We start from the raw sequence: 27,908 nt of genomic DNA, 5'->3' as shown, positions 1-27,908 counted from the left end.
TATTTTGGGTTTCTAGCATCTGCAGCTTAAGTTTTTGGCTAGAATCTAGTGTTGTGGAGATCAGATCCACCTACAGCCTCATCCCGAATGATTGCTGGAATCTCTTCAAGTCTGATCACCTCAGGTGATTCCGTGGCTCTAATCTTTCACTGAGCAACACAACAAATTTCACATCAGTCATAATAAATTTGATTCTGGTTCCAAATGCATTTTTGTTTTGTGTTGCCCCAAACCTAAGAGGCACTTTAGTGCTATATTTTTTGATGAAGGTCTGAGTTTGATAAGTATGGCTTTGCATTCTTGGAGGATTGAATGTGAAAATTGTGGAGGCTTCAGAAGAGTGCAGGATGAGAGAATGTTTGAAGACAATGGGACTTCTGTTTTTTAAGGCAATTGGTGTTGTACAGTGAGGCTGGAAGCTTATTGTTTTTACGATCCAAAGGTATCATAGATGCTGTTTCCTACTAACGTACCTGAATTTTGTGTTTAGAAATTACAGCAAGATTATCTACTTGTTTTAGACCAAGGGTAGCAAAACATCTTTCTTCTCTGAGTGGGATAAATGCTCACTGCAGAACTTCTGAGGTGCTGCTTAGGCATTAACTTTACAGGACTGTGTGCTTATATTTTTTTCGGTAGGCCCTACATTTTGGAAATATTTTGACAGAATTGAACGCTTCCAAGAGGTTTAGAATGGATAATATTTGACAATGAGAGTGACAAATAAGATGAAAATCAACATGACTGATAGCCAGAAACAAAGAAATGTAGAGGAACAGAGTGATTCGGAATTATCTCAACAGGTTCCTGAAAATAGAGGGGTTGATAGTAAAGCATTTCATATCCCAGCCTTTATCAGCTAAGGCATAGAAAATAAAAGTAGAAGCTATGCTAAAGCTACATAGAACTAGCAAAACCATTGCAGAATACAGTACAGTTCATGTCATCAAACTACAGTAAGGATTCTGTGTGCTCTGGATCTTTTCATTTTGAATTGCTGACGTGAACTGTCTCGACTTCAGCACTCCTCTCTCGCCGTTGAACTTTAACCCTCTGAACACACTGCCTTCCACTCTCTCCGCATCAATCCGAACTTGATCATCAAAACTGCTGACAAAAGGGGTGCTGTTGTAGTGTAGTGCACTGACCTCTACCTTGCTGAAACTCTCAGCCACCTCTTCGTACCTACCCCTTGAAGAGGACCCCTCTCCAGACCATCAGAAAACTGTCTCCGATACCATCACTGACCTCTTCAACTCTGGAAAGCTCTCATCCACTGCCACAAAACTCATACTTCTCTTACCCCACTCAGCTCACTTCTACCTCCTACTGACTGGACTGTCCAGGTAGGCCTATCTGCTCCTGCCTTACTGAACCTGTGTCTTCTTATCTCAATTCCATTCTATCCCCTTGGTTCAGTCCTATCCCAAATACATCTGTGATAGTTCTCATGCCCTCGATCTGCTCAGTAACTTTCAATTCCCTGGCCCTGACCACCTCAATTTCACCATAGATGTTCAGTCTCTAAATGCTTCTATCCTCCCATCAAGAAGGCCTCAAAGCTGTCTGCTTCTTTCTTGATAAAAGAACCAACCAATACTTCACCACCACAACCCTCCTCCGTCTGGCACAACTAGTGCCTCAACAATTTTTCCTTTGCCCTTTCCACTTTCTCCAAACCCGAGGGGTAGCTATGGGCATTCTCACAGGTCTCAGCTATGCCTGTCTTACTACATAGAATAGTCCATGTTCGAAGCCTTCCCCTGTTATACTGCCCAACTCTTCCTCCGCTACATTGGTACTGCTTCATGCACCCATGCTGAGCTCATCATTTTTATCAATTTTGCCTCTAACTTCCACCCTGCCCTTAAGTTCACTTGCTCCATCTCTGACATATCCCCCTCTTTTCTCGATCTCTCTGTCTCCATTTCTGGAGAATAGCTATCAACTGACATCTTTTATAAACATACTGATTCCTAACATTATCACGAGTATACCTCTTCTCACCCTATCTCCTGTAAAAATGCTATTCCCTTTTCTTTGCCTGCACCACGTCTGTTCACAAGATACAACTTTCCATTCCAGGACATCAGAGATGTCCTCCTTCTTTAAACAACAGGGTTTCCCTCCCTCTGCTATTGATGCTGTCGTCACCTGCATCTCCTCCATTTCCCGAACATCTGCGCTCACCCCATCTTCTTGGCCGCCATAATAGTGATAGAGTCCTCTCTTGTCCTCACCCCCATCAGCCTCTGCATCCAACACATTATCCTCTACAACTTCCACCATCTCCAAAGGGATCCTACCACTAAACATATCTATATCCACCCCCCCCCCTTTCCGCAGCACCTCCATAATTCCCTTGTCCCTTTATCCCTCTCCACAAATCTCCCTCCTGGCATTTATCCCTGCAAGTGGCCTAAGTGGTACATCTGCTCATGTACTTCCTCCCTCACCTCCGTTCAGGGCCCTAAACAGTCCTTCCAGGTGAGGCAATAATTGCTGAGCTGTCTAATGTGTCTGGTGCTCCTGATGCAGCCTCCTCTACATTAGTGAGGCCCGTTGTAAATTGAGCAACTACTCTGGTAACTGCCAGAAGCGAAAAGTCCCAGTGGCTGAACACTTTAATTCTGATTCCCATTTCTGGTCTGACGTGTGGATCCATGTCCATCTCTAATGCCAAGATGAGGCCGTCCTCAGGGTGGAGGACCAACAACTTATATTCCGTGCAGGTAGCCTCCAACCTGCTGGCATGAATATTGATTTCTCCTTTCAGTAAACAAATTCTTCCTCCCCTCCTCTATTCCCCTCTCAGACCTTTTACATCTTCCCACCTGCCTATTACTTCCCCCGGGTTCTCTCCTCCTTCCCTTTCTCCTAAGGTCCACTCTCTTCTCCTATCAGATTCCTTCCTCACCAGCCCTGACCTTTACCGCCCGCCTGGTTTCACTTATTACATCCCAGACGGCCTCTTTCTCCTTCCCCCATCTTTTTATTCTGGCATCTTCCCCCTTCCTTCTCAGTCCTGAAGAAGGGTCTTGGCCTGAAACATATTCACTTCCATAGATGCTGCCTGACTTGTTGAGTTCCTCCAGCATTTTGTGTGTATTGCTACAGTAAGGACATGATGGCGTCAGGAACAGTGCAGCAGAGATTCACAAGTACACTACCTTGAATGGGGAATTGTAATTTTGGGCTGAGGCTGTCAACTGGTCATCTATTTCTGGTATGGATATAATAATCCAAAGAACTACTTCTAGTGCTATGAATTTCAAGGATTCTTGAGAATACAATATATTTATCTGAATACTAACCAATGAAAACAATTAAAATTTTTGATAAGTAAATTTTTGTCCATGAGAAATGTTTAATTTTCAAAATTAATTCTTATTTTATCACATTTATACACTAAATCTTTAACGTAGCTGAAAATTGGGAACAGTCTCTTCATATTAATTTGTGCTGCTGTGGTGCATCAGAAGTGAACTGGCATCATGCTGCTTTAGGGTCTAGAGCTAATTTCCAGTGGAATTGTAACAGTTGTTGAAAACTACAGATTCATCTACAGATAATATGTTCCTTAACGGAAAGCAGTAATAAAACCCAGCAGCACACCAAGTTAGAGGCCAAAATATTTATTACTAAAAGCACAAATGGAAATAACGTGGCTGGGCAAATTTCATGGACCATATTGTTCTTGCTGGTCATGTGATGATGGGTAAATTAGTCTTTGTCGTCATCATGTTACTTGAATGAACATCACAGTGAGTGTAAAAGGTGAGTATTTTAACTATGTATTATATAGTAAACTTTGTTTTAGTTGTCCTTTTCTAGTACTGATAAAAATGTTTTGTTCTGTTTTCTTCTGTTCTACTGCTGCATCTTTTACTTTGGATGGAAAAGGTTTAGAGGGATGTGGGCCAAATTGAAGCAAATGCGTCTACCTTGGATATGTATCTAGGTTGGCATAGACATGTTCAGCCAAAGAGCACATATCTGTACTGTATACCTCTATGACTAAGAACAGAAGAGGCAGAAAGAAGCCATTCAAGTCCTGATGAAGGGTCTTGGCCCCAAATGTCAACTGCTTATTCCCATCCATAGATGCTGCCTGACCTGCTGAGCTCCTCCAGCACATTGTGCGTATTACTCTAGATTTAAAGCATCTACAGAACCTCCTGTGACCATTCAACAACTTGTGCTTTCTTTTGGTTCAATAACATGCTCCTGTATTATTCCATATCATGTGCAGTGGTGTTTATTACAGCTGACCCCTGCATCACAGGAGAGTTGTGTTTCTAAACAACAGTCCACGTGTGATATTCTGTAACAAAGTCGAAATCAGTTTTAATATCAATGGCAAATGTTGTGAAATTTGTTGTTTTTTGGCAGCAGTAGTGCATTGTAATACATAATAATAAAGGAAGCTATAAATTATAATAAGAAGCACTGTATATATAAAAAAATTAAAATAGTGCAAAAAAGAAAAAAAAAAGTGAGATGTTCAGGAGGTCATGGTCCATTCAGAAATCTGACGGCAAAGAAGCTGCTCCTGAAACGTTGACTGTGTACCTTCAGGCTACTAGGCTACTATGATACCTCCTCTTTGATGGTAGAAGTAAGAAGAAGGTATATTCTAAAGGATGGTGCTGCCTTTTTTGAAGCATCACCTTTGGAAGATGTCCCTGATACTAAGAAGGCCAGTGCCCATGATGGAGCTGGCTGAGTTTATAATATTCTGCAGGTTTTTCTGATTCTGTACAGTGGCCCCTCCATACCAGACAGAGATACAACCAATTAAAATACTCTCCACAGTATATCTGTGGAAATTTGTGAGAGTCTTTGGTGACATACCAAGTCTCCTCAAACTCTAAATGAAATATAGCCACTGTTGTGCTTTATTTGTAATTGCATCAATATGTTGAGCCCAGGATCAGTCTACTGGAACATTAAGCGATATCATCTGCAAATTGAATAAAATAAATTCTCAGTTTGTTTACATTAAGTAATCTTTAGTTCATTTATCTTTATTTGGATTTAGTTTAAGTATATGAAAGTATTTTGTTTTTTACAATTTTTAATGATTGCTTCTGAATGTCAAAAAAAGAATTCAGAAAGGTTTCAACAACTTTGGCAGATGACCACGCCAGGTGAGTGGCCAATTTCTGGTTTATTTTCAGCATTTTTGTGAGTGAACTACTCGTACCTCTGAATGTGGATAGCCTAGACGCTGAGCTGGGCCTCCACCGGTTAAGTTGGAGGCATCTTTGTAAGATGTAGTGACATCAGACCAGGTTTCGAGGTGAGTAGTCCAGGGTTCAGATCCAGCCAGCTCCTTTCAACCCGTGTGGATGGAGCATCGAGTTAGCAACTCGGCCTCGTGAAAAAACAGACAGGAATGCTGAAGAAATGGCAAGGTTACTACAAGGCATGGAATGGAACAACAACAACAATTTTTGTATGATGAGCTGCTGTCAGGAAGTCTATACCAGGCAATTATGTTAGTTCAGGTTCATTATTTTCAGCCCATGGAGCCACCAAAGCTGTTGAGCCCTTCTGCTGTTATGCTACAACTGAGATGAGTTTATTTAGAACACATGCAGAACTGGGTGTCGAGCTTCTGGTCTCCATGGCTCTCCCTATGACCAGAAGCTGTTGCAGAAAACTTCTGGCGCAGCTAGCAATTTTGCTGTTCTGGAAAAGCTTTCTTTTTTTTTCTGCCATTGTGTAATCAAGAAGGTTGGCCTATAGTTTGCAAACATTTTCTTATTCTTCCAGTCTTTCCCACATCCTGCAGTCTTTTGCTTCTGTCATTGAGTCTGCGTCCATTGAATCAAATAGTGCATTTAAGCCAATATCCAACCCATTTATCCCAAGTTGGAGTTGCATGTCCAGTTCTAGGCATTATACTCTAGGAGGGATGTGGTGGGATATGAAAGAGTTTTACCAGAAAGTTTCCAGGAATTATAGTTTAATGGGTGGACTGGAAAACACATCCTCCTTTGAGGAAGCAGCACCGAGGCAATTTAGATGATGTATTTGTTACGAATGTGCCACAGTTCTGAGGGGCCGAAGGGTGCAGGGTAGCCCCCTCCTTTGTGAGAATCGCAAGATCACTATTAAGTCAGTTCAGGAGACCCAGGAGATGAGAGAAGGACTTGCAGAATCCACAAAGAGTTGGAATGTGTCCTGGCCTCCGAAAGGCGGGACCATTGATACCGGCTATTGTCTCTTGGAGACGGAATTATGTATTAAATCCTGTACGATGCATCGAAGCCCCCAGGCAATGAACCGAGGGGGAGGTTGGTGGAGGGATTGCATCATCCCAACCTGATTGACATTTGATACCCTGTGAGTCAGGATAAAAGAGGGTCTGTGGGAACAGCCCCTCAGACGCACCAGAAGAAACGCTAGCGATCCCGTAATAGCAAGAGCCGGTGGGAGGTCAACCACTGTATGTTTGCATTGATATTATTTTTGTGTATCTTTATCAATAAATACTGTTAAAAATAATACCATCAGATTTCAACGGACCTCTCTATCTTTGCTGGTAAGTGACCCAGTTACGGGGTACATAACATATTAAAAAACAGATTTTCAGCTAAGTGACTGTAGCAAAACTGTGTCTAGTGGCTGGCAGCTTGGTAACCAAAGGGCATATTTAAGATAACTGCCAAAAGAAACTGTAAAGATCATGTGAAATGTTTTCAATTCAGCTATAATATAAAATCGAAGTATGATTGCTACTGATGAGAATAGCATTCTGATGACAGGGTTTGTGGTATGGCACCTGAAGAACCATAAACAGAATATTAAGTATATTTTGTAAGGAATTTGTATGTCAGCATTCAGAAGACATTTTGATCTAGTCTGTTTGAAGTGGACTTCAATTCATTCTGAAGATGTAAAAGACAGGAGACTAAACCTATTCAGGGGAAGTATAATCTTAATTGTGTTCTTCCCTCAAAATTTTAACTTCAAATGGATATATTCTGGCTTTCTCTGTATACTTTATTTAAGTTGGAATACATTTGATTTTTGCCTTAACTAAAGCACTACTTGTACTTTCTGCATTAATCCGTTACACCTGAGTGATTATGTTTTGGGTAAATTTTATTCTGTGTTCTTAATATATGCCCTGCACATTTACATTCTGGCGTTTTGTTTTGAGAGGGTAGGTTTATGTTTCACAGGTGTTAGGCCATTTTGTGTAAAGTTGCAATGTATTAATGACGTTAAGTACTGTAAATAAGGAAAACTTTTGTAGATCTAAATGGCTGATCTCAGTGCTCTTGACAGTCCTGGAACTGACTGGCAAGACTCCTGAGCAACAGTAGTTGGCAAGAAGAATGAGTCAGAACAAACCCTGGCCAGCGCTTCTAGAAATCTTGGACAGTTGGCAATGCCCCACCACAGCTTTCCAATCTGTCAAAACTGTCAGCTCTTCTAGTGTTTCTGAATGTTGCTGACAATCAGAAGTTTAAAAACTTAAAGAACTAAAACAATTGAAATAATTTAAAGAGTTATAAAAATCACTAAAATACTAAATACTTCAAATAAAACAAATAAATTTCTTGATCAGACCTTACAGTCTCTATTTAAAAAAAACAGGCTTTCAGATCCTCTGTTAATTTGGACCTCAAATTTCCCATTGTAGCTGTTGGGGAAAACTTGAAAAGCCTGCTCTATTACTGGACTCCAAGGCAGAACTAGTACAATAGGTTTGTGATTTTAACATTTGCACAACACCTAGAAATTGCTAACACTTACAGTGAAAAATGCTCAGTGTGGACTGTTGGAAAAACCTAGCAAAAGTTCATTCTATTCAGAATTTGATAGTCAGCCCTCATAGAAACTTTGATTTATAGCCAAGCAGCAACAAGCACCGATTAGTGGGCATGGGCTGGAATTGACATTTATATTTTTGAAAATAGCTTTTTGATTTTATTAAGGAACTGTTTTGGTTGCTGAGTTCCCCACAGGAAGCATTAAACTGAAGATGGGAGCTGACAGTTAGCAAGACAGATGCATTCCATTTCAGATCAAATAAGAAGAATTATTCAAGTCTGCATTGATAGGGAGTAAATGGGTTTTACACGACCTTGGAGGTTGAGGGTAGTAAAAGAATCTGTAAATTGTAATTTACCAACTTTTTTAGATCCCAATCATTTGGTACTTTGTCAGTGTTAAATCTGGGGTTGGTGTGTCAATTGCTGTTTGAAATGTCTGTAAAGCTCGTGATCTCTGTGATTTCAGTGGATGTTTTCAAGAAAGGTAGAAGTAGCAGCTTTTTTTTCTGCAAAAGATTCCCAATCATTATGCAGAGTTACAGTAAAAAGTTGGAAATATGCCTGAAATTCTCTACATATATGTTGATGCATCTATATTTATTTGTAAATCAATAATATGTTAAGAGCTGAACTCTTTTTAGTTAAATAGCTTAAAAAACATGTAGAGTTTTAAAAAAAATTGAACTGTAAAAAGTTCAGGCATTTTGCTGCTTAATATACAATTTACAAGATATTGCTAAACAATTGAAGTCATAAGCATGCTTAAGTATGATTTTTTGAAATTCTGCATTCTTTCAGTCTGTTTGGCATCATTTCCGCAGTCATAGTCACCATTTTCAGCACTAGTGGAAGAGTTAATGTGATTAAAATCCAACATCAGCTTCTGGATGGGACTGAGATGATTTGGATCTTTTGGAACTAGATTTACAATTTATATTTGGGTATCAGTGAGATTTTAAATCATATTCAAAAGGAATACTAATCTTATTTTCTCATTCTTTTCCCAATAACTAGGAGAAAGATCTTCCTGTCAGAGTCTGCAGTTATGAACTTATGGCTGCGTTATCTTCCTAGTCTGGAACAAGCTGTTCTGCATCTTATTGAATCTTTGATGTCACATCCATGTGCTCCTTTAGCCGAAGTTGAAGCTATTATAGCAGACTCGTTACTGGTAGGTCTTTTGATTAGGCTCGATTTATTCTGAGAATTTGTACTAAATGATTTGTGAAGAATTTCAAATTGAATAACACTGAGAAGAATCACATTGTTGTCAATAGAAAAGTTGGCATATCTGCAGCATGATGCCAACAGGAATTACAAGGGCAATGGAATGTGATAAGGATAATGGACTCATTTTATATTGTATCATTCTATAATGGTGTCAATTATAACACGATACATCAGATGTATCCTGCCTATGCTCCCTTTTTGGAAAAACAAACAATAGTTTGTCTCACTCCTCTGTACAATCTATTCGGTCTGCAGTTATTTTTTTCTATTCTATGAGTACATACCCAGTTCCCTTCAGAAATTTGCTATAGAATTTGTCTCCATCACTATTTCAACTCAAAGCATAAACCTATTTCCTTGAGAGCTGAACTCTTTTAGTTAAATATCTGAAAAAAAATAGAGTTCAAGAAAATTTGAGCTTTTAGCAGCTATTTCAAAGCTGTTGTTTGAACTGTTAATGATGCTTGTCAAAACCCCTTATAATTTTGAACATTTTTATTAGATCTCCATTTAATTTCCTCTGCTCGACAAAGAATAACCCAAGTCTGTCCTCATGACTCTTTATTCCCAAATGTAATCCTGGTAAATTACTTCTGTGCCATCAGACTTGGCATTGTGTTCATGCTCTATTGTAGCTTACTTACTAAATTCTTAATGTAATGATGATAAAATATTGGGAAGGAGACTGTAATGAAGCATGAAGTTATGAAACTCTGACAAATCTGAATGTCATTCTGAACAATATTCAGCAGGTTGTCAGTGATTAACTTCTGGTAAGATGGCGACACGCTCAGAGGCAGTGGCTTCTACGGGGTCCAACCAGTTATTGCCTTTTCTAAATGTATTTTTTACGATCGCAAGACCCTGCTGCATATTAAGAAACTTAAAAGTTCTGCAGCTGTACACCATCAGTGAGTTGCTAGTTGGCGGAAAAACTGAAGGAGCTGGACTTGGAGTGGACCGTGACACTGCCTGAGACAGAGAGGTGTCTTGGTGCGTGACGGATTTGTGGTCTAACAGTGAGTCACTATCTAAGTTGCTTTTTTTTTTGTGATCGTCAGACCCTGTTGGACATTGATGGTGTGGAATGCTGTAAGTCCAATTCGTTGGCTTATTGGCGAACAGCAGTGAAGCTGCGTGGCCTCGGTTGTAGCGAGGACTAGGCCTCAGGTTGTGGTTTCTCCTGTTTTCAGCCACTCGGGGAGGTGCTGGAATGCTGGAGACACTGTGGCACGACGTCCATGCTGGAGTCAATGCTGCTCTCCAGTGTTCGGTCGGCAGAAGACAAATTGTATTGTGTTCGATGGCTGCAGCATTCACGGATTCAGGGACTTGAAGTATTGAAGGGACTTGAAATTGAACTTCAACTTGAACTAATTCAAATAGGGACAATCCATAATGTCTTTACTTATTTCTCTGATGACAGTGCACTTAATTTTATGAAGATAAAAATATTTCCTGAGAGTTACGTCTCAAAATTTCTTTTGCTGAAATACGTACTTTTCTCCTTTGATTGATTGGGGAGAAAAAAATTACATATAAGTTAATAAATAGTAAGAAATCATCATTTAAACATCTGTGGCTGGCATAATTAATCAAGTATTTATATTGGTTTTCATGAATTTATGTTGAAAATCAGCAGAAATTTAATAGGTAGTTTTCCATGGCTGAACTTATATCTAGCTAAAAGAAGCTATAAAATTTGTTGGCAGTCAGTTCCTTCAGCTTCAGGATATTGCTACAGAAATGTTTTGGACAATGTTAAAGGTCCAACCATCTTGAGGTGCCTCTTCAATGATCATATGTCAATAATAGGGATGCTAGCTGATGATTGCACAACTTTTTCCCCTTGTTGCTAATCAGATAATGAAATTGTCCATATTGTATCCTCAGTGTCTTGTAAACACAAGTGCAGGGGATGATCAAATACAAGGAAATTTACAGATGCTGGAAATTCAAGCAACACACACACAATACTGGTGGAACACAGCAGGCCAGGCAGCATCTATAGGGAGAAACACTGTCGACATTTCGGGCCGAAACCCTTTGTCAGGACTAACTGAAAGGAAAGATAGTAGATGCAGGGGATGATTATTTCTCTCAAGTATCTAACCATGTCCCATTGACATTCAGTAGCATTACCATTGCCAGCTCTCTCATGATTAACAACCCAGGGTCATCGCCATTAACCAGATACTTAACTTGACTAGCCAACTTGTTTTAGGAGGTCTGTGGCGAGGAAACGTATAGCAAGTGTCTCACTTTCTGATTAGCCAACTAACTACACCATCTGTCTGCCATATCGGGATATGATGGGATACTCTCTATGTGCCTAGAAGATTAGAACCTTTGAAAAACTCAATAACCATCCAGGATAAAACAGTCCTTTGCTTGGTATTCAATCCTTCACCATAAATGTTGATTCTCTCCATTTCTGGAGGGCAGTTGGTCGTGCATTTCATCTGCAAAATAACTTGTTTTTGTGTGACAGCACCTCTCAATTCCAGGACCTCTGTCAACAGTCAACTGGGAACTGCGCAGCCTCCTTGTTCCTTTCAAGTTGCATGCTATCCAGACTTTGGTTCTATGTCACCATTCTCCACACACACAAGAGATTTTGCGAATGCTGGAAATCCAAAGCAACACACACAAAACGCTGGAGAAATTCAGCAGGTGAGGCAGCATCGATGGAGGGGAATAAGCAGTCGATGTTTCAGGCAGAAACCCTTCATCAAGACCCATTCTCCATTATGTTTTGACACTAAACCCTACTACACCCAACCCAACTGTGCTGAAGGAATACCTTCACCACTCAGACAACAGTGCTTCAAGATGGTGCTTCACTTTTACTTATTGAAGGTAGTTTGGGTGATAACTGCTGATTTTCAGTGACATTCACATCCATAACAGGATTAAACAAGGAGCTTAACTTCTAACTTCAGAATTAAACGAGGAGTTAAACTTCTAACTTTGGAGAAATATCAAGTCCTGTGTACTGCAAGGTTTATGAGTATTTTCTCTACCTTTGCAGTGCTCTTACTGCATTTTATTTATAGATACATTTGGTCAGCATTCCTGAGAAATTGTATATCAGCATTGTTTTGTGCTTTATTTTAGTAGATTGATATATGCTTGGGAAAAGCTCTTTATTATATTGGTTATGCCCTCAATGATACCTTTAATGTAGTACTTAGTTAACATCTAAATATGGTTTGACAACTTAATATAACAAAGAGCCTTTCCCAAGCAGACATCAGTCTACATACGTATATTGTATTGTGACTAAGATTTGTAGTAACATCTAAATGTGGTTTGAAAATCTACTTTAAAATAATTTTGTTGTGGTCTAGTATCAGAACAAGAAAACAAGCGAAGTGCCATGTATGAAAGGTTTCATTGATCACTGTTCCAAATTTGTAAACCAGTTTTTATACCTTTCATTGATATAAAATTCAATCCATTTTACAATAATATGAATAATTATTTTCTATCTCTTTACACCTGCTATTTTAAGAATATGATAATTTAAAGTTGAGAAAAAAGTAATCCAGTGTTGTGAAGCATTGTGTTACATCTCAGTAAGGTAATAATTTGTGAAAATGTACTGGACTTTCTCCCACTTTGCTTCCTTTAAAGATTTTGTTGCATTCTTCTGTTTCCTCAGTCACTTGTTATATCTGTCACATTAATGTCACCTTTCTTGTAGTACCCCTGTTTTTGATTCCTTTTGTTTTCCTTCCAGAATATGAGACTCTGCCTCTGGGCTTTGATCCTCTGATTGCCTTCATGATTCTAGTGCACTGCTTTACCCTTCCTCTCTCTTTTGCAGAATCAGGAAGGAATTCCTTTGTTCTTACCTTGCATCTCACCAGCCTCTGCCTTCAACAGATTAAGCACTGGAATTTCCACTCCTACCCAGAGTACAGTCATCTCGGTTGCACAATTTTGCCACAGTATTTCTTAGGGCCAAATGCTTCATTAACATCTTTCCTTCCATAATGTTAGTATTAGGAAGTTTGCCCAGAAATGTGTTCAGTTCCATTAGTCATTCTTAATAACTCAAGAGGTTTGCTCTGCATGTAGCAAGATCTACACAGTGTTTGGGCTAGGGTGATGTGACATGTAACATCTGTGCTATACATGGTAAACAGAGGTCATCAGCCACAAAATGGAAGGCAGTATGTGTTTCTGTACCATTTAAATATGTATTATTCTTTATTATTTTTATTTCTATTTTTTCTTTCTTTCTTGTTCTTTCACAGTTAATTGTCATTTGCACATTGGTTGGCTAGCCTGTTGGATGCAGTCCTGCATTGATTCTATTGTGTTTCTTGTATATACTGTGATACCCACAAGAAAATGATCTCAGGGTTGTAAACGTTGACATAAGTTTTTTTTGATAATAAGCTTGCTTCGAACTTCGTGTCATTATCTTCTAGGAGTCACCGCTGTTTAGAAAATTAACTCAAGTATCCAGGGTGACAATAGCAGTTGCAACAAAAGGTCAGAGATAATTTGTGATAGTGGACTATCTCTTGATTCTCCAAAACCCCTCCAGAAGGGGAAACCTAATAGGAGCAAACAGAAGGCCATGAAAACAAAAAAAGGGGAGGAGAACCAGAGAAGTGGGGCGGGGGTGATTACCTAATTTAGAGAAACTGATGAATTGATGCTTCTGGTAATGCCATCCTTTCTCTATTCCCCATCCCCTTTTCCTCTCTCTCACCTTATCTCCTTGCCTGCCCATAGCCTCCATCTGGTTTTCCTCCCCCTTTTTCTTTCTTCCATTGCCTTCTGTCTTCTCCAGTTAGATTCCCCCTTCTCCAGCCCTTCACCAATTGACTTCCCAGCTCTTTACTTCAACCCCCCCCCTCCCAATTTCAACTTGCACCTTGTGTTTCTACCTCCCGTTGCCCCAGCTTCTAACTCTGACACTTAACTTTTTTTCTCCAGTCCTGCTGAAGGGTCTTGGCTTGAAAGATAGACTGTACTCTTTTCCATAGACGCTGCCTGAGTTCCTCCAGCATCATGTGTCTTGGTTATATTGATAATATTATTTGCTGATGAGAAACCACTAGACAAAATAGGAACATAGCGGGAAAGAAAGTTCAAAGTTCAAGTTTTGAAAGTAATTTTATTAAAGTATGTGGATGTCGTATATACATCCATGAGATTAATTTTTTGTGGACATACACAATAAATCCATAATAAAATAGCAGCCATAATAGAACCGATGAAAGAACTTGGGTGTTCAACCAGTGAGCAAAGGACAACAAACTGTGCGAATACAAAAACAAAGAAATAAGAATAATAACTATGCAACAAATATTGAGAATATGAGATGAAGAGTCCTTAAGTGAGTCCATAGGTTGTGGGAATATTTCAATTTGTCACCACCTTTGATTTTGCTATGACAGTGGTGTCGTCAGTAAACTTGAATATGGCATTGGAGCTCTGCGTAGCTGTGCACAGTCAAAAGTGTAAAGGGAGCAGAGCAGGGGGCTAAGCACACAGACTTGTGGTGCACATGGGTGGATGGAGATCATTGAGGAGATGTTGTTGCCAATCCAAACTTAAGTCAGGAAATCAAGGATCCAATTGCACAAGGAGGTATTGAGGTCAATGTCTTGAAGCATGTTGATTAGTTTTGAGGGGATGATGGTATTTGATAATGACTATCTTGATGTATGCCTCTTTACTGTCCAGATGTTCCAAGGTTGAGTAAAGAGCCAATGAGATGGCATCTGCTGCAGACCTGATGCTTTGGTAGACAAAGTGGAGTGGATGCAAATCACTTCTCAGGCAGGAGTTGATATACTTCATCACCAACCTCTCAAAGCACTTCATTAAGGTGGATGTAAGAGCTACTGGATGATTGTCATTGAAGTAGGTTACCACATTCTTCTTAGACATAATTGAAGCCTGCTTGAAGCAGGTGGGTACCTCTGACTGCCAAAGCAAGAGGTTAAAGATCTCAGTGAAGATTCCAGCTAGTTGATCAGCACAGGTCTTTAGTACCTGGCCTAGTATTCCATCTGGGCTAGATGCTTTCTGTGGGCTCACCCTCCTGAAGGCTGCTCTCATGTTAGTCTCAGAGTCTGAACTCACAAGATCATGGGGGGCTGTGTGAGTTTGTGATAGTTCCTCCATGTTTTGATGGTCAAAGCGAGCATAGAAGGCATTGTGGTCATCTGGAAGGTCTTGTTACCTATGTTGCTTGATCTAACTTTAGAAGAGTTGACAATATTCAAACCCTGCCACAGTTGTTGAGCAACCTTTGTTGATTCAGGTTTGGTCCAGAATTGCTGCTTTGTCTGTGAGATGGCTTTCCGGAGGGCGTACCAGGACCTCTTATAATTTTCTTTGTCACCAAACTGGAATGCCTCTGATCTGGCCCTCAGAAGATACAATATCATCGTTCATCCAGGGCTTCTGGCTGGAGTAGACTCTAATTGATTTTGTGGGGACACACTCATCTATTAAGTGTTTTAATAAAGTTTGTGACAACAGTGGTGTATTCATTCAGATTCACAGATAAGTCCTAAAACATGACCTAGTCCACTAATTCAAAACAATCCCATACACTGTCCATACACGAAATGCTGGTGGAATGCAGCAGGCCAGGCAGCATCTATAAGACGAAGCACTGTTGGCGCTTCATGCCGAGACCCTTCACCAGGACTAACTGAAAGGAAAGATAGTAAGAGATTTGAAATTAGGAGGGGGTGGGGTGAAGCTAAGAGCTGGAAAGGTGATTGGCAAAAGGGATACAGAGCTGGAGAAGGGAAAGGATCATGGGATGGGAGGCCTAGAGAGAAAGAAAGGGGAAGGGGAGCACCAAAGGGAGATGGAGAACAGGCAGAGTGATGGGCAGAGAGAGAGAGAGAGAGAGAGAGGAAAAAAAGGGGAGGAGGGGCATTAACAGAAGTTAGAGAAGTCAATGTTCATGCCATCAGGTTGGAGGCTACCCAGACGGTCACCTTTCCAGCTTTTAGCTTCACCCCACCCACTCCAGTCTTCTATCATTTTGCATTTCCTCCTCCCCCTCCTACTTTCAAATCTCTTACTATCTTTCCTTTCAGTTAGTCCTGATGAAGGGTCTCGGACCAAAACGTCATCAGTGCTTCTTCCTATAGATGTTGCTTGGCCTGCTGCGATCCTCCAGCATTTTGTGTGTTGCTTGAATTTCTAGCATCTGCAGATTTCCTCGTGTTTGCCATAGACTGTCCTTTGTCTCTTGCAACCACCTCTTTGCTGTTCTAATCTCTGGAGCTTTGCTTTTTAGCCTCTGCCTCTATGTAGGGTAGGAGATGGACAGTCAAGTGATCAGATTTACTGAAATGCAGTCTGGCCATGGAATGGTACGCATTCCTTATCTTAGTATTACAGTGGTCTAGTGTGTTGAGGTTCTGGTGCTACAGGTTATATACTGATGGTAATTAGGGAAGGGTCTTCAAACAAGCCTGACTGAAGTCGCCGATTATGATTTGAAGTGCGCTCGGTTGTGGGATGGACTGTTTCTTGTCTGGAGGTGGCATTATGCAGAATCTCAAGTGCTTGATTATAGTTGTCCACTGGGTGATATGTAAACTGCGGTCAGAATTATATATGAGAACTCCCTAGGTAAATAGAATGGACAGCGTTTCACTGTTAGGTTTTCAAAGTCAGGGGAACACAAGTTCGACAAAACCACCACATCGGAGCACCACCAAGAGGTTGGCATAAAACTGACACCTCCACCTTTTGCCTTTCCTGAATCAGCAGTTCAGTCCACTCTATGAATCGAGAAGCCTTCGGGTCTGATTGCTGTATTTGACGTTTTGGAAGCAAGCCATGTCTCGTTCAAACATAGCGCACAACAATTTCTCATTTTTCTCCAATACAGCAATCTTGCCCTCAGGTCCTCAATTTTGTTCTCCAGTGACTAGACTTTTGCGAACGAGATGCTGAGTAGAGGGGCCTCATTCGTCTGTGTTTCAGCCTGGCTTGGAGTAACACGCTCCCCGCCCCACCTTGCTACCAGCCGTGGTGATGAAACTTTGTCTGCTTAAAGGTGTCGTACCTGCTTGATTGAAAGTTAAGTCTGATAAGTCCTTAATAAGATGATGAAATCTGTATATTGTTAAGTTGATTTAAAAGTACATGCTGCAGATTGCAATGAGGGTAATTCAAAAGAGGTATACTTAGAAGTATTGTACACTGCCTGCAGAACGTTGCTGTGCTTCACCGATACCATCTTCACTGTATATGTGATTCAAGTATTATATCATTTTTTGAATTAGGGAGAAAGAGACTGGCATTGGTGCAGGGTGGGTGCTATTTAAAAAGAACAAGTCTCATTGGGAATGAGTCATTCTTTGAATTAGCAAGAGAGAGCGGCATTGTTGCAGGGAGCCATTTGAGTGAGTTTTATTTGAACCAATTAAAAAGTAGAGAGGTGTAAGCGGCCAATGTGGGAGCAACAGTTGTTGGAGTGGACCGGTGTTAGAGTGAGCATACTTTGGTGAGAACAGCTCACTAATGGTGTTGAGGGTGTATTTGTTAACATTTGTTCTGATTGTGAAATTTGGACTTGAGAACTTGGAGCCAAAGATTTCAGAGAGAAGACATAGGTAAGAACAGCTAAGCTTTTTTTTATTGTCTGTAAGTTCTTAGTCCTTAGTGTAGTGTAGACAGTGTGGTTAAGGCAATAGAATGCTCCTGTGAGATGTGGGATTTCAGGGTACTTGAGAGTCTCCCTGATGACTACATCTGTAGGAAGGGCACTGCTCTTCAGACCCTGATTGATCAGGTCAGGGAACTGAAGCTGGAGCTCGATGTTCTCAGGACCATCCTGGAGGCTGCAAACCTCGTAGATCAGACTAACTGAGGTGGTCACACACAGAGTGCACACTTCAGATAGTAGATGGGTGACCACCAAATGAAGTAGCAGTCAGTGTAGGGTTCCCCTTTGGCCATTCCCCTCAGCAACAAGCATGCCCTCTTTGGATGCTGCTGAGGAGGGCATGACCCATCAGAGCACAACAGCAGCAGCCAGGCCAGTGGCACTGTGGCTGGCTCTGAGGCTCAGCAGAAAAGAGTGAAGTCAAATGGAGTTATGGTGACTGGGGACTCAGAATCAGGTTTCATATTACTGGCATATGTCATGACATTTGTTAACTTTGCAGAAGCAGTACAATACAATACGTGATAACAGAAAGAAAAGAAAACTGAATTGCAGTAAACATACCCAAAATGCTGGAGGAGCTCAACAGGTTGGCAGCATCTATGGAAATGAATAAACAGTTGCCATTTCAGGCTGAGACCCTTCAGGACTGGCAAGGAAGGAGGGAGATGCCAGAATAAGGTGGTGGGAGGGGAAGGAGGTCAAGATAGAAGATGACCGCTGGGTGAGGAAGGAGCGATGAGGTAAGAAGGTGGAAGGTGTTAACTGGAAAAGGTAAAGGGCTGAAGAAGCAGGAACCTGATGGGAGAGGAGAGTGGATCATGGGAGAAAAGAGAGCAGGGTCCAAGATGCTGTGTTGCCTCTTAGGTGCTGGGATCCAGGACATCTTGGAGCGGTTGCCAAATACTCTCGGGGGGAGTAGCTAGATGCTGTCGTGCACATTGGCACTAATGACAGAGGCAGGCAGGGGGAGGAGATCCTGTGCAGAGAGTATAGGGAGTTAGGAAAGATCTGAAGAGCAGGTCCTCCATGGTAGTAATCTCTCTCTGGATTACTTCCAGTTCCACATGTCAGTCAGGGTAGGAAGAGGATGATAGCACTGATAAAGGAGGAAATGTTTTATCGGATGCAAAGGATGTTGGTGAGGTCCTTAGTGAGTATTTTACATCAATATTTACCAAGAGGAAGCACATGGAGGATAGGAAGCTCAGTGCCGAGAGTATTAATAGGCTAGGGCATTACAAAGTAAAGGAAAAGGTAGTGTTGAGTTTCTCAAAAAGCATTAAATTGGATAAATCCACAGGGCCTGATGGGATATATTGCAGATTATTGAGGGAGGCAGGTGAAGAGATTGCTGGGGCCTTGACTAATATCTTTGTGTCCTCTCTAGCCACAGATGTGGTCCAGGAGGACTAGCCAGTAGCTAATGTTGTTCCATTGTTCAAGAAGGGAACAAGAGATAATCTTAGAAACTATAGACTGGTGAGCCTCATGTCAGTGGAAGGGAAGCTACTAGACAGAATTTTTAGGGATGGGATTTATGAGCATTTGGAAAACCATGGCTGAATTAGCAAGAGCCAGTGTTGCTTTGTGTAAGGTACACTAGTTCTTTGAATGGAGAATGGAGTAGGTTTTTATCCTGTTTTGTTCTTAAATCTCAAGCACACTGGGTATTTATCATCCTTATAGGCATCATGAGAAAATAAAACTGTATAGAAGGTCCTGACGAAGGGTCTTTGCCCAAAACGTTGACTTCTTATTAATTTCCATAGATACTGCCTGACCTGTTGAGTTCCTCCAGAATTTTGTGTGCATTGCTTTGGATTTCAAGCATCTGCCGAGTTACTTGTGTTTATAGTTGGCCATTTGATTACTCATTTATTTGGTTTAGTACAACATTGTGGGCCGAAGGGCCTTTTCCTGCGCCGTATTCTTTTATGTTCTATGTTCTAAGTACCAAATACTAAATGTTTCTATTGTGACCCATTTATGTGCTTATGTATGTGCCATGTATGTGTTTATCCTCTTCCTTCTGGCATTGCTAAATTGTGCAATCGTTGGGGCTCATTGGACTGTTTGAATTGCTGTCCTACTATTGAGATCCTTCAGGGTCTGTGTCTTCTGAGTTTTGGAATCCATATATTGTAGCTGCCAAAGACAGTTCCAATGGCACCTCTTGGGTCAAGAGAAATATTCACTGAGGAGAAGATTCGAAGTATGAGAAATATGAAATGGTTTGAGCTAAGGCCCCTCTTTTGCATCACTTTTCTTCATTATCCCTTTATTGTCCAAGCTGTATTTCTCTGTTGGCTACATATTGGAGAAGGCTGATGTAGTTGGACTCTCCTGTCAGTCATTCTACATATGGTGATATTCAGAAAGAGCAAGTCCTTTATGAGAACCTGAATGCCCTCAAGTGATTGTTACATTTGACAGTGGTCACAACGCCATTGAAAAGAGCTATTACATCATGCCACAGATCTTTGAAATGGCTCTGATCATCCATATTGCATTTGGAACACCTGGTAGTACATTGTAGATTTTCATCTGCATTCTCCAAGAGAATTAATTTCCCATCTAACCAGCAGAGCTTGAACCATCTTACAGCTTCCATAGGAGACAATTAAGCTTTCCTTTACAATACATCTGCTCTTGCTCATTACTGCCATAGTGATATGAGAAATTGAGCAGCTGCATTGGTTAAGGAAGGCCTGTGATAGTACCTTCTTAGTGCAAATGATCTCCACTGATGAGCTGTTATGCTCTGCATCTGTAGAAAGTGCGAAGGCCCTGTGAGATGCATAAAGGCTCTGTGGGAGATAAGTTTGAATGAGTTCTTTTGGGGTAACAATGTTTGAAAAAGTCAAATATTCGTTCATGGACTGCGCTCTTGCTGCTTCTCAGTTGTACTCAGCCAATGTCTTCCACGCATTATAGGAAAACAGCACCCCTTTGCAACTTTTATGTCCATAGTTCAATCTATGAACCGAGGTGGAGCTATACAACTTCCAAATTTCATTCCACCACTTCTTTGTCTTTGGCTTCTGACTCTAACTTCCTACTAATTGCACGTAGGGAGCCCGTCTTTAAATATTGGAGTTGAAATCGCATGATGCACATCACTAATTGGTCAGAAAAATCAGAAATTATATGGTTTGCTGGATTCAAAAGCTTCTGTCATGCATCAACTTCCTTGTTTCCTGTATGCAGGACTCCCTGCTCCTATCATGTGGCATACTTAGCATCAAGCTCAATTATTCTGTTCACGTAATGTTGCTTTCCACTAAATGACTGCCATGCTCATTGTATTTGAAATACTCCGGAGTGTTTGTAAGAGGGTTAACAGGGCTTTATAAATGCAAATCCTTTCCTCCCGTTGAGCAGAATAAATTAAGATACCCAATATGCAGCTGCAGTAATTATGACCAGTCTCTGCTCAGAATTTCACCTGTATCCAATGGATAAATAGTATGGACTATGTATACCGGTGAGGAACATCAATCAATATACATTGCATATTGTTACTTGAAACAATGATTATGACAATTATAGTAATCCCAGTGAGGTTTTAATTTACAAAGCCATCTAAAGCAGGTATTTTCATATGTGAAACGACATAATTTAGCCTGGAATCAAAAACGAATTATACTTTAATTAGGTTTTGTGTGGAGATCGATGGTGACCTTTCAAATGCTTAATGACTAGACTTTGAACCAGAATCAAAAAACTATTCAAGCTAAAAGTAATGTGTGGCTGCAGTAAATTGGTACAGAAGGAAATGAATTTGAATTGAATTGACTTTATTTCTTACATCCTTCACATACGTAAGGAGTAAAAATGTTTACATAACACCTCCATCTAAATATGCAATGTGCAATCATAGTAATTAATAATAGTTTATAATAAGTAGAACAGTCAATGTAATATAGAGTACATTCAAATCAGCATGAGCTCATCAGTCTGATGGCCAGGTGAAAGAAGCTGCCCCGGAGCCTGTTGGTCCTGGCTTTTATGATGCGGTACCACTTCCTGGATGGTACCAACTGGAATAGATTGTGATTAGGATGGTTTGGGTCCCCAATGATCCTACAGGCCCTTTTTACACATCTGTCCTTGTAAATGTCCTGAATCATGAGAAGTTCACAACTACAGATGCGCTGGGCTATCCGCACCACTCTCTGAGAATTCTGCAATTAAGGGAAGTACAGTTCCCATACCAGGCAGTGATACAGCCAGTCACAATGCTCTCAATTATGCCCCTGTAGAAAGTTCTTAGGATTTGGAGGCCCATTACCAAACTTACTCAACCGTCTGAGGTAAAAGAGGCGCTATTTTGTCTTTTTCACCACACAGCTGAGTGTGTACAGACCACATGAAGTCCTCGGTGATGTGGATGCCGAGCAACTTGAAGCTGTACACCCTCTCAACCCCAGGTCCATTGATGTCAATAGGGGTTAGCCCGTCTCCATTCCTCCTGTAATCCACAACTAGCTCCTTTGTTTTTTCAACTGAAGGAAAGGTTGTTTTCTTGAGACCACTGTGTCAAAGAGATGACTTCTTCCCTGTAGGCCGCCTTGTTATTATTTGAGTTAAATTTGAGAAATTTTAATGGAGGTGGGATGTGGAGCAGGGAGAAAGTCCTACTTCTGGGAGGTCAGTTGCTTATTCTAGTGTTCTGTTGAGACTGTGAAATTTATGCCTGCCTTCCTGGTCTGACATTGTCAATAGCAAACCTGGCCATGGAAGGTAAGTGTGGTTTTCTATGTAGAAATGGTTTGTGATTACCAGCATTGATTCTGGGCTACAAGGTGTACTGCACATACCCTTCCAAATTAAACCTGCTGCAGCCTTTGCAATTGCAATGATCACTCTTACTTTTACCATTTTTGTCTCCCCCACACTTCTCTCACCCATCTCTCTTTACCTCTGCCATTGAGCCATCTCTAACCTTGCTATTTTTGTCATTTCTTCCCCAGTAGAAAATTTGCCCAGTTCTGTGCTACAGCCCCATCTGCAACATTGCCTACTCCTATTTGGGGAACCAGGTCTTGTTGATTGGGCAGGTACTACAACAAAGGTTCACCAGATTGATCCTTTGATTAGGGTTGGCCTAGGAGCAGAGATTAAGCAAACTGGTTCGATAATCTCAAGTTTAGAAGAATGAGTTGATCTCATTGAAAAAGAAAATTCTAATGAGTTTGATAGGATAATAGCAATAATGATTTTTCCCCCAGGGATAGAATATCCAGAATACACAAAATAAGTGCTGAAATGGAAAGATATTCTATTATTCAGAGGGCAGTGAATTTTTAGGATTCTTTACACAGGAAGGCCTTGGAGGCACCATTGCTGGGTGTGTTCAAGACAAGATTGATAGATTTATGATTATTAAGGAAATAATGGGATTAAGAGCTGGTGTAATAAAGTGATGCTGAGGTATGGCAGAAGAGAGATTGCATGATCTGCTCTTATTTTTATGTTCACTGATGGGAATTAGAATTGTAGATAAACTATTATGTAGGCAATTTGGCTATAACCAGACTGCTCCAACAGTGGCACAGTAAATTAGTAGTGCAGACGGCATATAACTGCTAGACAGTTTTGTACTACTTAATTACATTTTTATATATATTTCTTAATGTAATTTATAGTTTTTCTAAATTATTATGCAGTGCAATGCACTTACCGCTTCTGCAAAACAGCAAATTTCATGACATATGCCTGCGATATTAAATCTGATTTTGATTCACAATGTTGGCAGAATACCAAGCTCTTATCTGAACAGTTACATCTGTACTGACAGGTGATCATTTCTTTAACAGTGTTCCGAAAGGAATATCACTTCTGATAATGCAGCCCTTCCAAACTACTGCACTGAACCAATATTTTACTTTATGGCTTCAAGTCCTGGAGTGGAAACTAATGCCTTTATTTTAACCTGGTGATACAAATGCCACAATTGGAACTAAACCAGCAGAGTATGAAATATGGTTGAATGGAGAAAAAAATTATAGATTCTGTTTTGTATATATTCATGTTAATGTAGTCAATATACATAAGAGAAGTTAAATTTACAAAAACTATGTATATTGGAAGGATAATAAGTACATATATTATAGTATCTTAAAGATAAAAACATGTTTAAATGTTTATTAAATAAATATGAATAATTTTCATTTATCTTTTTTATTGTTTCTTGCTTTAAGGGTTAACTGGTTAAAAAATAAGGATATCCAGAGTAGGTCTCAATTCAGACTTTTGGATATGCTTGCAGTGTTGCTAGAATTTATTAACTCAGAATATTAAACAGAATATTTATGGAACTCTACAGTGATATTCAGGATGTGCCTCGTGCAAAACCTGCATATTTTCAGCTTGTCAAATTCATTTCACCTTGGAATGTTTTAAATTGGAAACTTTAGTGAAAGCAACTGTTTTAGAAAAATTATTCCATTGTTCAATAAATTAGTACAAGATTAACGCTCCAATTAATGTTTTTTTTAATTGCAGCCAAAAGTATCAGCCTATCATCCTTCGGTGTTTAGGGTAATTGATAATGCTTTCAGGTAAGAATTATATGCTGATTTATTCATATAAGTACACATTGCATTAATCTAAGGACTATGTTTATTTCTATCTCTCCTTCTGTTATTAACATCCCTGCCAGAACTTATCCAAGACTGCAAAATTACTCATGCTGTACAAGTGTGTTGAACTATGTCTACAATGTCCTCAAATTTTTGTGGTTATTGGGGAAAGCAGTTGTCATATCTAGCTGTGAAGCATCTGAATAAGGTATTTTCCCTGGTACATTGATAAAAGTTGGTGAGGATACACAAGGGCATGTCAAATTTCTTTAGCCTCCTAAGGAAGTAGAGGCTCTGTTGAGCTCTTTTGGTCTTGGCTTCTATCTGGTTGGATCAGGTTAGGCTGTTTTCTCATAGGAACTCATAAACCTTCAACTCTTTCAATCTCAGCACTGTTGATATACTGTAAGCAGGAACGTGTGCACCAATTCCCTCCCTCCCCTTCCTTAAGTCAATGACCAGTTCTTTTGTTTTGCTGACATTGAGGGATGTGAATCAGAATCAGGTTTATTATCACCAGCATGTGACGTGAAATTTGTTAAATTAGCAGCAACAGTTAAATGCAATACATAATCTAGCAGAGAGAAAAAAAATAATAAATAAAATAAAACATAATAATAAATAAGCAAGAAAATCAATTATGTATATTGAACAGATTTTAAAAATGTGCAAAAACAGAAAAACTGTACATTTAAAAAAAAGTGAGGTAGTGTCTAGAACTTCAATGTCCATTTAGGAACTGGATGGCAGATGGGAAGAAGCTGTTCCTGAATTGCTGAGTGTGTGCCTTCAGGCATCTGTACCTCCTACCTGATGGTAACAGTGAGAAAAGGGCATGCCCTGGGTGCGGGAGGTCCTTAATAATGGATGCTGCCTTTCTGAGACACTGCTCCCCAAAGATGTCCTGGATACTTTGTAGTCTAGTGCCCAAGATGGAGCTGACTAGATTTACAACCTTCTGCAGCTTCTTTTGGTCCTATGCAGTAGCCCCTCCATACCAGACAGTGATGCAGCCTCTCAGAATGCTCTCCACAGTAAAACTATAGAAGTTTTTAAGTGTATTTGTTGTCATGCCAAATCTCTTCAAACTCCTAATAAAGTATAGCCGTTGTCTTGCCTTCTTTGTAACTACATCAATACGTTGTTATATCCTCAGAGATCTTGACACCATGTCAATAGGCTCTATCTCTTTTTGGTACTCTGACTCATTGTTATTTGAAATAAGGCCCATTACAGTGGTGTCATTTGCGAACTTGTCCAAATAGTTGCAATAGAATGGGGAGCTGAGGACAAGGCCTTGTTGAGTATAATCATGGCAGAGTTGTTTCCTATCCTTTTTATCAGTCTATTGATCAAGAAATGAAGGATCCAATTGAAGCTGGAACCATTGAGTCCTAAGTCTAAGAGATGAGTTTACCTGAGATTATAGTATTAAAGGTAGAGCTAGAGTCAATAAACAATAGTTTAATTTATTGTAGGTGTTTGAATTGTTCAGGTGCTCCAGAGATGAGTGTAGGATCAGGGAAATGGCATCTTTCATAGACCTGATTCGGTAATAGGCGAATTGCAGTGGGTCAAGTTTGTCTTGGAGGCTGGTATTGATGTGTGACATGACCAGCCTCTTAAAACATTGCATGAAGGCAGATGTTAAAAATCACCAGGAGATAGTCATTAAGACATTCTACCTTATATTTCTTGGTACTGGGATAACAGTGGTCTTCTTAAAGTAGATGGGAACCTCAGACTGAAGTAGGGAGAGGTTACAAATGTCTGCAAATACCCAAACCAGCTGATCTGTGCAGGTTCTAAGGTCACTTAGCATAATTGCTTGCTTAAAGCTTAATTGTCTGCATAAACAAGTCTGAGGGCGATCAAGTGAGATAATTAAAATGTCATTGACATTTACAGTCTGTTCTTTTAAGCTTAAATGAATTTTCCATTTAGTGTTGGGGCATAGCTCATATTTTTGAAGTACTTCTCACTTGTGAGTGCTTGACAATGTGTAAAGAATTCTTGAAGCCAATGAATCTAGGAAACGTATATTTTTGTTTACTGCCATTTAGTATTTGTTATCACAATTGCCTTTTATTTGTAAGGTTCATTGGCCATGAGTCCTTTCAGTAGCTAGAAACTGTGTCATCTTCTCCAAATGAATGGTCATGCACAATGGCAGGAAACCAAAGCAAGCTATTATGCTCATTCATTCATTCATTGTGATTATCACCAATAAGAACTGGTAAAAATCAGTTCTGCTGGGCAGTTTATGCTGTGTTTGCTGTTGCTTATATGAAATTGGGATTATAGCATGAAAAAATAATGTTGTTCAGTGTAAAGTTCTCTCTGGAGTAACCTTATTATGACCATTGCTTTAAACAAATTTCTTGTCAGTTTTACAGGTGTAATAAATGGCTGAAGCTTAAGATTATTTTAACATCATTTTATTATGTTGCAATAATTGAAGGAAGTGAACTCAAGTGCAGGACATGGGCACGAAGATTGAGTTTGGATGCTTATACGGGAGTAAATACCAAACACAAACTGGAGGGATCTTGACATGGAGCCTTGACTCAGAGAGACGGAGTCTCATAGGTAAACCTTGAAACTGGAGCTAAGCTTAGAACGAACAGTTCTAAGCGGTCAGGAAACGTTAGTTATCACACAGGAAAAAGACCAACGATCTGGTAACTAGGGGCTGTAATGCCGGGGTTCTTATACTGCAGGTCCTGATGGAAACCAGGTGTGCCATCATCAAAGAAAATTAGAAGCAATTGGAAAATTAATGGTAGGAACTGTGGCACAATCAAAGGAAATTAGGAGCAAGGTAGGGAATTAACGATCGGGACCATGAAGTACAGCCCCCCACCCCCCAACAGGAGCCTCCAGGTGATCCACCAGGCCTGTCCGGATTGCTACGATGGAAATCACGGATGAGGGAAGTGTCCAGGATGAAGGAGCGGGGAATCCAGGAACGTTCCTCCGGGCTGTATCCCTCCCAATCGACCAGGTATTGGAGGCCGCTGCCTTGGTGGTGCACATCCAGTAATCGCCAGACGGTGTACACTGGGTGGTCGTCAATGATCCGGCCAGGTGGAGGGGGTTCGGCAGGAGGGCACAAAGTGCTGAAAGATACCAGTTTCCATTGGGAGACGTGGAATGTAGGATGGATGTGCAGAGATTTTGGCAGTTTGAGTCTGACTGCCGCGGGTTGATAATACTCTCAATCTCGAATGGCCCCAGGTAGCGAGGGGTGAGCTTCTTGGGTTCATTCTTGAGGGGGATGTCTTTAGAAGAAAGCCAAACCTTATGCCCAGTTCAGTAATCAGGTGCAGGAATCCGTTGGCGATCGGCAATCCTCCGGTTGTGGTCAGCTGAATGGAGCAGGGCCATGCATGTGTCTTTCCAGATCTTGCAGCACCGGCGGAGATGAGCTGAACAGAAGGCACAGCAATATCATCTTCAAGAGTGGAGAACAGAGGGGGTTGGTAACCGAGGGGGCATTCAAAGGGAGACATTCTGGTGGCAAGGAGTTGTGGGCGTACTCTACCCAAGCGAGATAGGTGCTCCAAGCAGACGGGTTGTAGGCAGTTATGCTGCGCAGTTCTGCTTTCAAATCCTGGTTAGCTCGCTCTGCCCGTT

General features: G+C 40.5%; 1 protein-coding gene across 1 annotated transcript in view; it reads left to right on the top strand.

Moving 5' to 3' along the window:
- Positions 1 to 27,908, top strand: part of fancc (FA complementation group C) — a 181,558-nt gene that overhangs the window by 102,715 nt on the left and 50,935 nt on the right. Inside the window, exons 8-9 of the mRNA XM_059969866.1 lie at positions 8,805 to 8,961; positions 24,196 to 24,251. Of these exons, the coding sequence (XP_059825849.1) occupies positions 8,805 to 8,961; positions 24,196 to 24,251 (213 nt within the window). The remainder of the gene's footprint in view (positions 1 to 8,804; positions 8,962 to 24,195; positions 24,252 to 27,908) is intronic.

The sequence above is a fragment of the Hypanus sabinus genome, chromosome 5 (assembly GCF_030144855.1).
Source record: "Hypanus sabinus isolate sHypSab1 chromosome 5, sHypSab1.hap1, whole genome shotgun sequence".
NCBI lineage: Eukaryota > Metazoa > Chordata > Chondrichthyes > Myliobatiformes > Dasyatidae > Hypanus > Hypanus sabinus.
This window is presented reverse-complemented; position numbering and strand designations above follow the sequence as displayed.